Source organism: Periplaneta americana, chromosome 9, assembly GCF_040183065.1.
Source record: "Periplaneta americana isolate PAMFEO1 chromosome 9, P.americana_PAMFEO1_priV1, whole genome shotgun sequence".
Lineage (NCBI taxonomy): Eukaryota > Metazoa > Arthropoda > Insecta > Blattodea > Blattidae > Periplaneta > Periplaneta americana.
In genome coordinates this window covers 141,318,028-141,335,073 of record NC_091125.1, presented here as the reverse complement: position 1 = coordinate 141,335,073, position 17,046 = coordinate 141,318,028, and the positions used below count along the sequence as shown (strand labels likewise).

The window sequence follows — 17,046 nt, the reverse complement described above, 5'->3', positions numbered from 1 at the left end:
GAGAGAGGATTAATCTTGCTGAGGATAGGGACCGATGGTGGGCTTATGTGAGGGTGGCTATGTCGACCAGTAACATTCTTCTTTCGAAAATAATCGTCGTGAAAGCATAAAATCTCACGACAAATTGATTAACAGATAAGATATACTTGGTAACGAAAAGTTTTATGAGGCGCAGCTAAGAGTGTTTTTCTTCCCATCACACCTCAAATGTTTGGAAACCGAAATTGCTCGAAAGGTTATATCAGCGCGTGACGTGATACAGGAAGAAATAGCTGCTTAACCCGAAAGTGCAGAGACTCGTTTGAAAATTTAATTTCGGTTCACTTCTCCCCTCTTGAATTATTTAGAGAACGTCTTTGACGCTGTTCGCAAAGAAATCTGGGGGATGAGAAGGGGGGTATGCCGCGGCCGTGGTCATGTATCTTCGGATCAAAGACATGTCCGCAAAAAAGAAAAAACCTTCACCAATTCCTACTAATGCACTAAGACTATGACGTCTTGGTTTACAGAGTTCTCTGGATAAAGAACATTTCTACATGTATTCCACGCTTCTACTGGGTGTTCAGTTCAAAATGTATCATGGCTCGGTCTATGCCGTCATGTGGCTAGCCAATGAGCCTAGAAAATTCAATCTTCCTACACTTCCGCAGAGGCGTATTACCTATATGCCAGAGAAGTTGCCTAGCAAGTACGGCGTTCATTCTGAAGAGAACTTACCGATAAGTATGGTAACGCAGGTAGCGGCAGGAATGTGAACTGTTTGGAAACATATACTGAGGTGAGTTTTTTTCTTACTGTCAGTATGCGGGGAGAGGGTTAAGACGATTACTTACGTATTTGTTGACATTAACTTCGACGGTCAACATGGACACGAAGCATTTGATTCGTACTGTGGAATGTTGCCGTACCTAATCGATGATAACAAATACCCTGCGACGACTTGCCGGCGCAAAACACAGTTCGAAAGAGGTTATGGTAGCACATAGACCTTATAGACCGCCATCTGTTGCTACGACGTTCAAGTTATACCGTACACGTTCTCAAGTTCAGATTGAACGCCTTGATTAATAGGCAACTTCTCTGACATAAAAGTTGGAACTCGCTTCAAATCGTTGACTCACAACAGTGACGTCATGACACACTATGAAATGAACACCCAGTAGAACAAGCAAGGAAATAAGTTTGCAATTAAATCTCGAAAAAAGTATATGATTATATCTCGTGACCACAACATGGTACGAAATAGATATTTTAAAAAATTGGAAATTTATCCTTGAAAAGGTGGAAAAATTAAAATACTTTGGAGCAACACTAACAAATACAAATGCAGAATAAATATGTCAAATGACTGCTATTATTCGCTTTTATTATCCAGTCTGCTTTCAAAAATATTTTCGAATTTTTCTCCTCTAATAACAAGAATATTATTTTGTATACATAAATAGATTCTAGACTCTTTTATAAAGATAATTATTTCATATAAATAATACATAATTTAATTCTTATACAAAAATAATAATGCGTTCGTAGCTCGGCCGGACCGTTCCAGGGTGGCCTTGGACTGGTTGAAGATTGGCGCGCCTGTCGTCAGAGTAGCGCTATAGCTACCGCTGATGCGCCAGTCAGTCGAGTTGGATCTGTCGTGAGGGAAAGAGGTCTGTGCGCGTGTTGTGAGTAAAATTGTGTTGCCGCCGCGGAACGGTCCGGCCGAGCTACGAACGCACTGTATTTTACATTCAACACTGGAAAAGTTAATTCCAAAAATATTTAATTTCTTTTATCATCTGTTTTATAGCCATTGTGTAGCATTTTGAGTCCAATAAAACATTCTATTTTTTTGTTCCTTAATATATTCAGCTCGGAAGTTATTCACAGTACATCGTTACGAAATTTACTTATCACATTAATTTCATATGAATGGAAAAGCTGACAACAGCGCATCCTCTGATCGGGAAAAGAGGTTGAAGTGAGAGCGGTAGCTACATAATGATTACAACGTGTCTTTCGTGTAGAAATGTATTTAGCGCAGATGAGTGCTCTGTGGCGTTGCAATTTCAATTTCTTTTCGCTACAGTAAAGAATGTTTAGTAAAGGTAGCCGTTAGAAAGTTTTTAATTATGTTATTTTATTCGTAATCACATGCTTTATAATGCTTGATTCCATTCCACACTGTAGCCTAAATGAACCATAATTGCAAAATCTGTTTGTCACGAATGAAAACACTCTGTTACCATATTTCAACATTACAAACCAAAAGGATGAAGAATACGAAAGCCATAAAATACATTTATTTTGTATTACTGATTTCGCATGGAGGCGGAACTGAGCAATTTGGTCCAATTCCTGCGTTGCTGCTGATGATTATTCTGTGCATTTGACGGTGAATAATAATTTAACAAGTAAAATATTGTCATAAGTTACCACAGGGGACGGCATGTTTGCGAAAAGTCAACTGATTTGCTAATTATGGCATAGTATGTTTGCGAAAGAAGTATAGGATACAGACCTGGCTTTCAGGTATACCCTCCTGTACAGCTTTATTCAAGTCAGCATTAAAGGGAAAGCCTGATTTGTGTAATACACGGTACTGTTCGTTAACAGAAAACCACAAATTTAAGTCACACAGAAAGTGTGTAGTCAATGTTGGGTCTCTGACTCATATCAACCCACTTGAGGTATGTGGATAAAAAAGGAATAATTGAGTCGGAGTATAGTAGAGTTCCTGGGTAGCTCAGTCGGTAGAGCGTTGGCGCACTCAGGCAAAGGTCTCGGTTTCGTTGTCCGGCCAAATATTTCCCTTGAAATTATTAAAATGTAGGATCCGTTTGCGAAACTGTAAAAATTACTTTAAGGATTTAAAACCCTTCAAGACTGTCCAAAGAATTAGGCTGTCATAATTCTTGAAAAATACATTCTAAGGTTTCTGATTGTATGCGTATGCCTTAAAAACTTTTTTTAGTTAGTTATTTAACGACGCTGTATCAACTACGAGGTTATTTAATGTCGATGAGATTGGTGATAGCGAGATGAGCCCGAGGATTTGCCATAGGTTGCCTGGAATTCACCTCACGGTTGGGGAAAACCTCGGAAAAAACCAACCAGGTAATCAGACCAAGCGGCAATCGAACCCGCGCTCGAGCGCAACTTCAAACCGGCAGGCAAGCGCCTTAACTGACTGAGCCACGTCGGTGGCTGACTTAAAAATCCTAGCTCCATTCATTTGGCGGTGCATGAATTTCAATTATTTCTTTTTACTTGCTAAATCGTATTTTTGACTAGAGAGGACTGAATCGACACACGTCAACATGAAGTTTAAAATAGGATAATTGAAAAAATATTTCTTTGTGTAATTATTGGAAACTACAAATTTAGAAAATGGAAAGTTTAAAAATGGCGACGTAAGTTTATTTTACAACTAAGTGTTGCTAAGCTTTTGGGGTTGTCAATTAATTCGTGAATGAAGTGATATGACTTACTTACTTACTTACTTACGTACTAACTGGCTTTTAAGGAACCCGGAGGTTCATTGCCGCCCTCACATAAGCCCGCCATTGGTTCCTATCCTGAGCAAAATTAATCCATTCTCTATCATCATATCCCACCTCCCTCAAATCCATTTTAATATTATCTTCCCATCTACGTCTCGGCCTCCCTAAAGGTCTTTTTCCCTCCGGCCTCCCAACTAACACTCTATATGCATTTCTGGATTCGCCCATACGTGCTACATGCCCTACCCATCTCAAACATCTGGATTTAATGTTCCTAATTATGTCAGGTGAAGAATACAATGCGTGCAGTTCTGTGTTGTGTAACTTTCTCCATTCTCCTGTAACTTCATCCCTCTTTGCCCCAAATATTTTCCTAAGAATCTTATTCTCAAACACCCGTAGTGTCTGTTCCACTCTCAAAGTGAGAGTCCAAGTTTCAGAACCATACAGAACAACCGGTAATATAACTGTTTTATAGCTTCTAACTTTCAGATTTTTCGACAGCAGACTGGATGATAAAAGTTTCTCAACCGAATAATAACAGGCACTTCCCATATTTATTCTGTGTTTAATTTCCTCCCGAGTATCATTTATATTTGTTACTGTTGCTCCCAGATATTTGAACTTTTCCACCTCTTCAAAAGATAAATTTCCAATTTTTATATTTCCATTTCGTACAATATTCTAGTCACGAGACATAATCATATACTTTGACTTTTCGGGATTTACTTCCAAACCTATCTCTTTACTTGCTTCCAGTAAAATTGCCGTGTTTTCCCTAATCGTTTGTGGATTTTCTCCTAACATATTCACGTCATCCGCATAGACAAGCAGCTGATGTAACCCGTTCAATTCCAAACCCTCTCTGTTATCCTGGACTTTCGTAATGGCATACTCTAGAGCAAAGTTAAAAAGTAAAGGTGACAATGCATCTCCTTGGAAGTGATATGACTTAAGTAGGGTAAAGGTTGGTAATATTGTGATACTAATAATATTATGATAGTTCTTTTTGATAATTTTTTACAATATTACTGAGCGAGAGGAAGATCAGTTTTTTACGGAAACGTATTAAGGGAATGTTCGTGGACAAGGTTCTGCACAAAACCGGTCCTTTTCTCGCTCAGTAAAATTGTAATAAAATTCTCAAATAGTACTCTCATAATATTATTAGTATCACATTATTACCAACCTTTACCCTATTTTCCACATAATCTTTCTCCTCTGAGAGACGAAAAACTTGTCATAGAAACGGATAGAACTTTACTAAAGAAGAAATCTGGCGACGATCTACATATTAGACCTAAATAAAGTGATGTCACCGGTATACCTTAGTCAGTAGATACTAGAGATGGGACGAATATTCTGGAACTGCTATTTTGAAACTGTTACAAAAATGAAACTGTTTCGTGTACCAATCTGTTCCAAACAGATTAAAGTTGCTTTCTATACTCTTTGGTTCCACGAAACATCTTGTTCTTTGTAACAGGTTCATAAAACAGTTTCATGCAACATAATGTAAAACGTTACATGCTACGAGCTTTGCTGGCACTATTTTCGACCTCTGCTTGAAAACGATACATCGATCTCGTAGGCCGCGAAATTCAATTTAACTAATCTCTTTCATTCCCTCCCCATTAACAATATAAATTAATACCGCGAAAATAAATTACTGGGTACAGATAAAGAAATACAGTATTACATAGGCCTAATCATATATTTAGACGTACACTAAATATTGTTTATACTATTGTAAGTTAAATAATGCGGGAAAACTTCAGTATATGGTTCCCTCACTGACAATTACCTTAAAATAGGTACTAAAAATTGTATTTGTGTTTATCGAATATGAGGAATCGGTTACTGTAATTTCAACTTTCAAGCACGTATTTTTGTGCAACATAACCTAGAAGACTTGGAATGGGTGTCGTGAAAATGTAGGCTACAAGTATTGTACCGGTAAGAAACGTTGAAATTGTCTACGAGTTTCAACCAATTATTGTATATAATTTTCTGAAACGTAAAGGTTATGTTAAATAAATCATGCTGTGAAAGTTACACACGAACTTATAAAATGTGATTTGAGATGTACGCCAATGAACAATGAAAACCTAAAAGTTTGGGAATTCCTTGCTTCAACATGTTGCAGTTGTCATTAGAATTTCTCAGAAGTTTGTTGGGATTTCTTTCCCAATCTGTCGAAACTGTAACACGGGACATGGCCGTTTGAAACAGGTACGCTATCTCGATCAGTGCACTGAAATCGATCGCAACAAATCTACAGATGCCTCTTACGAAACTGTTTTTTTTTTTTGGAACTGTTATTTTGGAACAGTTTCTTTGTCGAAACAGTTTCACTTGAAACTGTTTAAAAAAAATAACAGTTTAACCCATCTCTAGTAGATACGTCTACCTTCTGATCCGCAGCTGCATTTGGGTATGGGTTGATTTCCGCTTTGGTTGATTATCTGATTGGGTTCTTTCTGAACTTTTCCCCAACTGCAAGGTGAGTACCTGGCAATCACACGGTCAATTCTCAGCCTTATTTTCCCATCATCAATACCATTGATGACAAGTAATTTAGTAGTTGATACAGCATCGTTAAATATCAGAACAAAAACATAATGATTGAGGAAAGCATGCAAGAACGAAGAGCCGATACTACGCATTCCGATCTTCGGTTTATAAGGAAGTAATTTATTAACCATTCCGTGTACACTCCTGAGCTCTTCAGATTTGAGAAAGAAAATCCTATTGCGGACTTTCGCAAACGGGTTCGAAAACGAGTAGAATCGCTTCGCAAATGAGTCGCATATTATTTCGCAAACAGGCAGCGTTTCTTGTTAAATCTCGCAAACGTGCTTCCCCTCATGTCACAAAAGCAGTCTTACCTTCGCAGCGTCTTCCGAACCAGCGTACAGTTTCTTGATAAGCTGAAGCATTTCGGGAGTGAAGCAAGGTGTGTAGTTTGTCCACCCTTGAGGCGATGTGAACACTCCTGATCTACGGCCTTCCCACCGCCCGTCGATGGAGCAACGCTTGTAAGCGAATTCTGAAAGAAGAATAAGAAAAAATTCGAGACATGTTCAAAACCAGGAAGCTCGTTGTAATAACATGCTAGTATTACCCATTCATTGCCCTCATCTCATAAAATCGTTGAAACAAAACAAATATTTTCATAAACTGATTCCTGTAATCGCCTCAGGCCTACGTGAGATTCAGAACGTTGTTTCAATAAACACATCAGGTAACGTAACTTTTTATTCCTTTATGATACAAATATAAACATTTTATTTTGATTCAGAATTAAATCTCTTAAGATTTTACTCCTGCGGTATTTTCAAATGACTGTATATAGCATATTTGTAGTGGTTCTGTGTGTGTGTGTGTGTGTGTGTGTGTGTGTGTAATGCAGCCGTGGCGAAAATGTGACTCGCGAGCACATTGTGGCTCACAATGATAGGTATGCATTTCCCTTGCTTCCTACCTCCTCCAACCCCCACCCTCTGACTCACTGGAGTCAAACTCCATTCCATTTGTATTTGTCTCTGACCTGCTAGTGGCGTATCGTCGCAGTGTCTCTCTCGAAACCATGTACCTCTACAGAAACGAAAGTTTCAAGTAAGATGGGAGGACGTATTTTTTTGCTCCCAATATGATGAGAATATTAAATGTATGATTTTTTCACAAGTATTACGAGGAAACGGTTGTATAACACAAAATGACATTATACTACATGTTACTCATGAACTATTAAAAAGTTAAGTGATATTATTATTATTATTATTATTATTATTATTATTATTATTATTATCATTATTATTATTATTATTATTATTATTATTATTATTATCAGCTGGCTACGGACTGGAAGGTCCGGGGTTCGATCCCAGGTGGTGACAGGATTTTTTCTCGTTGCCAAACTTTCAGAACGGCCCCGAGGTTCACTCAGTCTCCTATAAAATTGAGTACCGGGTTCTTCCCGGGGGTAAAAGGCGGTCAGAGCGTGGTGCCGACCACACCACCTCATTCTAGTGCCGAGGTTATGGAAAGCATGGGTCTCTACCTCCATGCCCCCCAAGTGCCTTCATGGCATGTTACGGGGATACCTTTACGTTTCTTTTATTATTATTATTATTATTATTATTATTATTATTATTATTATTATTATTATTATTATTATTATTATTATTATTATTACAGTAGAATCTCTATTATCCGTGGTAATGCAGGGGGAGCACTGAACGGTTAATGGAAAAAATCGGATAATCTTTATCTTAAAATATTTTCGTACAGTAAGCGAATAATACTTGTACTGTCGTAATTTTCTGTGCGGTCTTATGTTTAATATGCAAGGTAGTGGATCAGAAGTTCACTCATTCAAGTCTGGTTGTCAAGGGGCAAGGAAATTCGTTGCAATGTCTGTCAGCAAAAGGATAGCAATAGTAGAGGTCTCATATTGTAGATTTACATACTTTATACAACACTGATTTTCTTATTAAATGGCGCATGGTTGTAACACCAATCTCATGTTCTGGTACGAGATGAGCCACAGTTTCTCTTTTTCCAAACTGCTCAATTATTTGCATTTTTGTCGATACTTAGCACAACACGTTTTCTTTTGACATTATGGAGTACATTTTATATAGAAGTTCCTGGTCACGAGACATAATCATATACCGGTACTTTGTCTTTTCGGGATTTACTTCCAAACCTGTCGCTTTACATTTCACAAATTCATAGGAAGAATTGAACAGACATGTAGTGAAGATAATCCATGACTTCCAATAGTCCGCGAAAATATAAAGGCGTTATTAAAGCTGGCAACTAGTGTAAGCTGGTTCCATTATAGACGTATTTGATAGAATATTCTGAGAGGGAACTTTACAGATTATGTGACAAAAGATCAATGGATACATAAATAGGCAGACGCACGTACTGAGGGAAACATAGTATTCTGTTAATTGGTGCCATTAATCTATAATTGATCAGACGAGAAAATCCGTTTCACACTTCTGTACACTCCATTACACACTGCGGCATTACAGACGTGTACAGACCAACAGCAGTTAATTTGAGCCATTATATAACGATTGTGAACTTTTAGTGGCGTTATATATGCAAATGAGGTGCACCAACAGTAACCAGTAGGATCGTGTAACAGGCGTCTGATAGCAGCAGTAATCAGACCTCATTAGTCAAGTCATTCCCGTTGGAAGCCAAACTAATCGCACCGCATTGTACCGATCGAGTTTTGTTGTCGATTCCTATTGCTGCGCCAGGCAGCTAACAAACAATCATTCTGATGGGGGCAGATTAAAAAGTTATTATTTTCTTCCACCATGTTAATAATGTCAAAGCAAGTGCTTAGACAAATTTTGACCACTCGAGCGCAGTTACTCAGCTTGTAACAATTGAAGGATACAGGCAGTAGCGGCTGGTGGTCAAAACAATGAATGTGCTATAATTTCTATATCACCCTACTGTATACACTTACATGTATATATCTTAATTTGAGACTCGTCTAGTGACGTCCATACGACGTTCCTTCGTACTGCAGAACTAATTGTCATTTACACTGGTGTTAAACCTCTCCATCTTGGACATCAAACTCTTTTCTATTGACAGTATTGCAAGAGCAGTGAGACGATCCTGGGACAATGTTCCTTAAAAACGTTTTTAATGCATTTCAAGCGAGAAAAACATATTTCTGGCTCAGCAGTGGTCATAGGTGTTGTAATCAAAATATTTAACAACTTCGTTACTTCACAGAATGTATCCTGTAAATTGTTGGAGACTATGCATTATAACAATTGAACAGACATCTATATTTCGGAAGTCGGGTCTTCCGTATAGAACTCCAAGTTATGTCTGTAAAACACTTTTGTTCAGTATAATATTCAGTAGATTAGCTGTTGACAGGAACTTCAAATGGTAGATGGCAGCAGTAGTCGGACACGAATTACCAAATACACTGTAAATAGTTCAGAGGTCTTCCACAAACAAGCATTCTTTGTTACGCTTTACTTTTGCAATCTCCAAGCTATGTTGTGCTGAAGCTGACTACAGCACTTTCCCGCGTAAAAATAGCCAATCAGAGCGGTGATTTCAGCTAAGCACATGTGCATAATTGTCTACATTCTGATGTGGAGTTTTGAGTAGCACAAGGAAGCTCCTGAGGCACCAAAGAGCGAAGAGCGAAGACTAAACACTCTATAACGCGTCATGAACATAACCACGGGAAATTGTCAAATGACAGGTCAAATACTATGATATTACAAATACATTATTTGAGCAAAAATTATCATTATATATATTGAAATCATCATTGTACTGTAGCACTGAAGCACATAACAACGGACCGGCCCTGGGTACAAGGTAAAAAGGTCAAGCTTTCTGAGCATGAGTATATACTTTTTCTGGAGGTATTTGAGTGGCTTAAAAAAGATATGTATCTTTATTCTAGTAATACATTTTTATAATAATAGTAATAATAATAATAATAATAATAATAATAATAATAATAATATTATCATTATCATTATTAGCTATTAATATTATTATGATTATGATGATGATTATTATTATTATTACTACTACTATTATTATTATTATTATTATTATTATTATTATTATTATTATTATTATTATTCTACAAAGTAAAATGTTCAGGAGAGTAAATTAAATTGTAAGTTCGACTCAGATCGTTCTTTCATACAGTGCTCAAATTTAAGCTCAGTGCTTCTCGGACACTAATCGTTAATTTTATTTTATTTACGTAAGTTATTTTACGACGCTGTATCAACATCTCAGGTTATTTAGAGTCTGAATGAGGTGAAGGTGATAATGCCGGTGAAATGAGTCCACGGTCCAGCACCGGAAGTTACCCAGCATTTGCTCAAATTGGGTTGAAGGAAAACCCCGGAAAAACCTCAACAAGGTAACTTGTCCCGACCGGGATTCAAACCCGGGCCACCTGGTTTCGCGGCCAGACGCGCTAACCGTTACTCCACAGGTGTGAACCTAATCGTTAATGTTCAGTAATATTTTACATGAGAGAAAATTAAACGCAGACTAAATATGGGAAATTCCTGTTATTATTCCGTTGGAAAATTTTTGTCATCTTGCCTACTTTAAAAAATATTTAAAATTAGATTTTACATAATAGTCCTATTACCGACTGTTCTGTATGGCTGTGAAACTTGGACTCTCACTTTGAGAGAGGAACAGAGGTTAAAGTTGTAGCAGAATAAGTTGCTTCGGAAAATATTTGGGGGTAAGAGAGATAAAATTACAGGAGAATGTAGAAAGTTACGCAACACAGAACTGCACGCATTGTATTTTCACATAAAGTAATAAATTAGAAACATTAAAAATCCATACATTTGAAATGGGGAGGGCATGTAACATGTATCGACGAATCCAGGAATGCGTATAGAGTGCTAGTTGGGTGACTTGAGGGAAAAATATCTTTGGGGAGGTCGAGACGTAGATGGGAGGATGCTATTGAATCTGATTTGAGGGAGTTGGGATATGATGGTAGGGACTGGATTAATCTTGCTCAGAATAGGGATCGATGGCGCGCTTATGTGAGGGCGGCAATAAATCTTCGGGTTCTCTGAAAGTCATTTGTAAGTACTAAGTAATATTTAACATGATGATACACTCACATATTAGTTAGACTCTACCTATTGGTAGAAATGACTCGCTTTTCACTTTTGGTGGGCCCTGATCTTTTCTCCCCTGTACCCTTCAATCTTGTTTAGGTTTTAACCTGGAAAATTATGATGTTAACTTAACGAACTGTTTAACAAATTGTTAAAGTTAACATCTGTTCATGAAATAGTTTTAAATTTATTGTTAAATCAGTATAACAATTTGTTAAGTTTTAACAACTGTTGCTAAAAGAAACAGACAGACATTTGTTACAGCAGAGCACAAATGAGGATGGAAACGATTATTCTAATACCATATTTCATTCCCGGGATAGTAATCCGACAGGGGACCTGCAACGGAAGCTGTTGTACCTCGTGAAATAAACAGATACATAATAATGCATGGGTTGTGTACATCCATATAGCTATAAGCCTGATAACACAAATGTGAACGGTCAATGTAACATGCAATTATATACCTGCCTCATTTACATATGTAAATGGAATAATAAGTAATGTAATTCAATATTTACTTTGAGTATTGCAAAAAGCGATTTTATCACCAGGCGTCATTCTAAAAATATCCATGAAGCTTTTATAAATGTTGGAATATTCAAGGAATTTGTGTTGTAATCGATATCAAAAAAAATATTATTTTTTTTTTTACCAACGCCACCAGGTTGTCATTCGACATTTCTGGTCTCTCCTGGCAATGGCTTACTTGTAACCCACTTCTGAGGTTGGGGCGCTGCCCCGATGATATTATGATAGGATGATTATGAAGTGCCAGGAGAGGTCTTATACCTAACCCACGGACGACCACAGGAACATTCCCCTTTAAGGCAAAATTCCTATGTTCTTAACGGGAATCGAACCCGATCTCACGAACTGTAGTTAGAAGCTCTGACCACTAAACCATGAAGCTGGTCTCAACAGAATTATAGATTGGTTTATTTAGTAGATTTTAGTCTGTTCATCTGTCTTCCGATCGTCCTTTGTTTCTTAATCCTTTTTAATTTAGAATGAGGGTTGGGGAAAAAGGGTGGGTTTATATAATGCAGAGAGGCCTGCATCATATAGGAATGGGATGGCTGTGAGATAAAGGTGATAATTAATAAGAAATGTATGGCGTAATGTGAAGATGCGTTTAATTGATATCGAGAGGCAAGATATTGAGCTCCTATGTTCGGAAAAGTACTCACTACGTTTACAATCAGATCTCATTCTTCACTGGGGGAGGTGTGACTACATAAATTCTTGTAACAAAGACAGTAGAGCAGGTTTAGCGTGGCTAAGATTGGGGGCATGGAAGAGTAATAAAATTATCAACGAAGGAGAGCGCCTTTGTCCACTGTGCAGAGAAAAGGACTCCTATAGACCAACGAGTTAGAAAGAGAAGACTATAGAGTGGCCATGTTGTCCTGTACAGCGCTCTTTGCGGTGCCACCGCGAAACACGGCAGATCTGAGCTAAGCGCCCACCTTTGTAAAAATTCGTCTGTTTACAATGTTGTATAACGGAGGTAACAAGTACAATAAAACGAAGAAAAAACATGCCTGTTGTGTGTGCTGCATATAACTGCAATGTCAAAAGGAAAAAGACAACTGATATATCATATTTCATGTAAATTTTATGAAGTTAAGTCCATAGTTTTGTTAATTAGCAGCATGTTTTTCAGTCCACACCTGTGGAGTAACGGCTAGCGCGTCTGGCCGCGAAACCAGGTGGCCCGGGTTCGATTCCCGGTCGGGGCAAGTTACCTGATTGAGGTTTTTTCCGGGGTTTTCCCTCAACCCAATATGAGCAAATGTTGGGTAACTTTCGGTGCTGGACCCCGGACTCATTTCACCGGCATTATCAACTTCATCTCATTCAGACGCTAAATAACCTAAGCTGTTGATAAAGCGTCGTAAAATAACCTACTAAAATAAAATAAGCATGTTTTTCATGCATAAATATGTAACAACGCCCGGCATAAACAAAATAAATGGTTTACTGGTAATGTATTTAAACTAAATACGGATAAAACCAATACAATTCCGTTTCATACCCAGTGAAAAACAAATAGCAATACAGTATTAAAACTGTATTTCGACACCGGCATCCTTTATTTCTGCTCCTTCTGCCCTTACTGTTTATACAAGAAGACGATGAGCTGTAGCTTATAAGAAGTAGGCCTGTTTCGAAGACAAACGATAAATCAAATAAATGGTTCACTAGTAATAAAGTTAAACTAAATAAGGATAAAACCGCTACAATTCCGTTTCAAACCTAGTAATAGCAATCAAATATTAAAATTGTATTTCAACACTCGCATCCAAAATAACGCAAAACTCTGGGGTAGGTCGTATTGTTGTTAGTATTTTGACTGGCAGGACATGAAAGAACATAATTGAGCACCCACGTGCAATAATGGGGTAAGTATGAACATATTTCGTAACTACTTACCTCATTATTGTACGTGGGTGCTCAATTATCACTAATAATTATCTGTGGTGCCACAGCCCTTGAATGGCTCAGACAGACCAGCCGGCTGTTGGCCTCACGTTCACATTTCGATAATAATTATACTTTACTGTAACAAAAAAACTGAAAGCGTGTTTTGTCATGTTTCACCCACGTTACAAGCTTGGAGGTAAAGGTTGTTTACTACAGATAGGGCCTACTTTCATTCTATATCTTATGGTACAGTAAATAGTTTTGCAACGTGTAGAGACTGGGAAAACAATTTAATAAAATCATCCGAATCATACTCGTTCGTTTTATAGGCAATCTTGCAGGTCGCATTTAAAAGAACCTAGGAATATTAACATTTTCTTCAGTATATTTGCTAGGACTTCTTGTCGTACTACATGACAATTTTGCTTAGGTTATTCTTTTAAGCATTCCTTCTAGGAATAACTCAAGTGTTTTAAATTTAGCGTACATAAGTTTAGATTAAGTTCCTAGCACGTATTTGACGAAATACTAGGTTTTTCCACTTCAGTTTAACTGATTTATGCAAACGAAATTAAGACAGCTGACGATTCTAATGTCAGTTATCACCACGCCCACTTTGTTTTGGGCGCAAAGTTCATTACCGACGGTCGTTCAATTTTCTTCAAACATGGCGGCGCAATGACCACTCTATATCTTTCTCTTTCTAACTCGTTGCTATAGACATATTTTATTACAGTGTGTCGAATTGAACATGTACGGAGAAAACCTCTACCACCCTCGATGCTAAGTCAGAATAGGAGTTCGCTTGCATGCCTTGATCTCATGGGGAATAGAGAATGGGAACAAAAGACTGGATTGTTCCTCTTGAAGGCGAGACAATTAGAACTTCAGCTGTTGAAGTTCGTGATAAAGGGAAAATGGTATCTACCCAATTATACACTGTTATGTCTGTTTTAGATTAGGATATGTTATATAACGTGTTTTGTTGTGCCATTTTCATTTTAATATGCGTGTACTTTTAGAGAGTGGTTAGATATAATCATAGGTGAGGGGTGTGAAATCTACAAATCAGGACTTGTTTTAAGTATAAAGCACGTACGGTCAGAAGACCCTTGCATTAGATTTTAGAGAAAATTTTGATAATATAACATCTGTATGTATAATATTACTCAATAAATCCATACTCAATAAATTTAGAATAATATGTTTGATAATTAGAGACCGGCATAATATGAAGAAAATTTTGCCAAATATAAACTTTATTTTGGCAGTGTATGAAAGCATCAAATGTCAATGCTAAATATCTTCGTTCTTAAGCCATTTGGAGCAGATTTACATTATTATTTACAAATATACAGGACGAGGATTGGAATGAGGGCTGCGGGAGGAGGAAAGGTCAACCAAGGACAGGCAAGTGGACAGGACAAAGAGCAGAAGGTGAATATGTACTTCGCCATAGTCATCGCTATAATGCTGGTAATAGGAGACGTGGAGATGATCCCAGGACCCATAAACGACACCGAGACGACCAGCGTTAAATGTGGAAGCTGTAAGAAGAATCTAAGGGTAGGTGTTTTGTGTAACGGCTACGAGATATGATTTCATCTGGGATGTCAGAAAATCAAGACGGACCAGATCATCGAAGAAATCTGGGTATGCAGAGACTGCGGAACAAATAGCTCGAAGAATGAACTGGACACACTTCGGGACGAAATCAAGATATTACGTGAGAAACTGGAGCGGTTGGAACAACCAATAAAGGACTTAGGCCTAGAAGAAGAAAATTTGCGACTATGACAAAGGAAGGAAAAAGGAAGTGTGGAGTGCGTCGTAATAGGGGACTCGATCGTTAGATATGTGGGAGAAAAAAACGTGGAACTGGAAGTGGAATGCTGTCCGGGAATATGAGTAGATAAAATGAAAGACGAGATACGAACGAGGAGATCTGAAGAAAATCATTCTACATGTGGGGACAAACGACGTGAGAAGGAAAAGCGTGGACTACATCATGGCGGACTTGTGCGATCTAGTGCAGGCATGTCAAAACCCTGCACATTGTGCAGTCGCGCACATTGTGCATCTGTCTCTGTGCGATGTGCACACTCTATTCCCCTACCTGGAGGAGTGAATCGCCTTGGAGGGGAACGCGACAGGGCTATACAATACCTGCAACAGCTTTTGTTTCAGTAACACAGTTTCAGTACGAGTGACGATTTGGCTGTGTCTGTGAATGAGTTATGATAAATTAAGTGAGTTCACAGATAACGGAGAAAAGAAATTACGAATCATATAACATAACTGTTATATTGTTTTCCTCAGCCAACAATAATAATTATTTTAAAATGAAAGGCTTTTATCAGCCTATGTCGAGGTAATAGTGTTGTGAGGTGACAATTTAGATCAGATTAGTAAAGTTCTCAAAATATGATATTGCCAGCGCTTATTTCTTAATCAGTACTCTGACGGCAAAACGAACTTGACAATGGCGTTGTTTTGGAGTCTGTGCTAACACAGCCATCAAAGGTTAGACGACTTACGACTTTCATTTCATAAACTGGTAAGTTATGAGAATATAGTGAGGAATACATGTGAGGCTCTTGAGGTTGTAAGGAGAGAAGAAAACAACTATTTGCAAGGCGGAAAATTTTTCTGGAAAAATATATAATGGCAAATTTTCCATCTCACGTCACAATATTAATTCAATATACTTATATTAATAAATCTTTAAATCTGACATAAAGAGAATATCGTCGCTTCACAGCTTGTGAACTACACTTTTAATTTCCTTGAATAACGCTCCCAACTTTTCGATATTTATTGACATACAGCAAAGAAATGATTTCAGTGTAAAAACTTCACAATGTCCTACTGAATGTAATTAATTGGGAGTACAATATTTTCTTCAACATTTGTGTATCATTGGTCACAGTAAATGATAATGCTTGACGAACAATGAAAGAGTAGGGTCTGTTACTTTAAAATAATTAGTACCTAGTACGTAAAATGAAATACTTGTTCGTTTCTTGTTGTTTCGAAATTACTGGAATGTTTTTTTTCTTCAAATACTGTATAAAAATCATATTAATAAATTATGCTTTACAAACCACTACTTTGTGAAGTATAACTGAGTAAGCCTAAAGTTTCTTATAATGAAAATTTTTCAAGTTCAATCTATAAGATTTATCTATTTTGCAAATGTTTATCTGCTACAACATTGTATATATAATATTAACGTTTTTGCCTTTTCGGCATCATCAGATATTGTTAAGAAACACGTAATCTAAACCTTGAACAAATTAAAAAACAGCATGGCAATAAACGACACATAAGATTTTATCAAATTTTATCATTATTTATTATTAATTTTATTAATCATCTATTATTGATTTTATAAATTGTCTTTTAAATATATTGATATTACATCACCATTCTACTCATAATTAATTATAAAATTCAACAATTAAGTC

At 37.2% G+C, this 17,046-nt stretch overlaps 1 protein-coding gene across 1 annotated transcript in view; it reads right to left on the bottom strand.

The window, feature by feature from the left end:
* Positions 1–17,046, bottom strand: part of Pdfr (Pigment-dispersing factor receptor) — a 417,264-nt gene that overhangs the window by 92,772 nt on the left and 307,446 nt on the right. Inside the window, exon 4 of the mRNA XM_069836024.1 lies at positions 6,377–6,537. Within this exon, the coding sequence (XP_069692125.1) occupies positions 6,377–6,537 (161 nt within the window). The remainder of the gene's footprint in view (positions 1–6,376; positions 6,538–17,046) is intronic.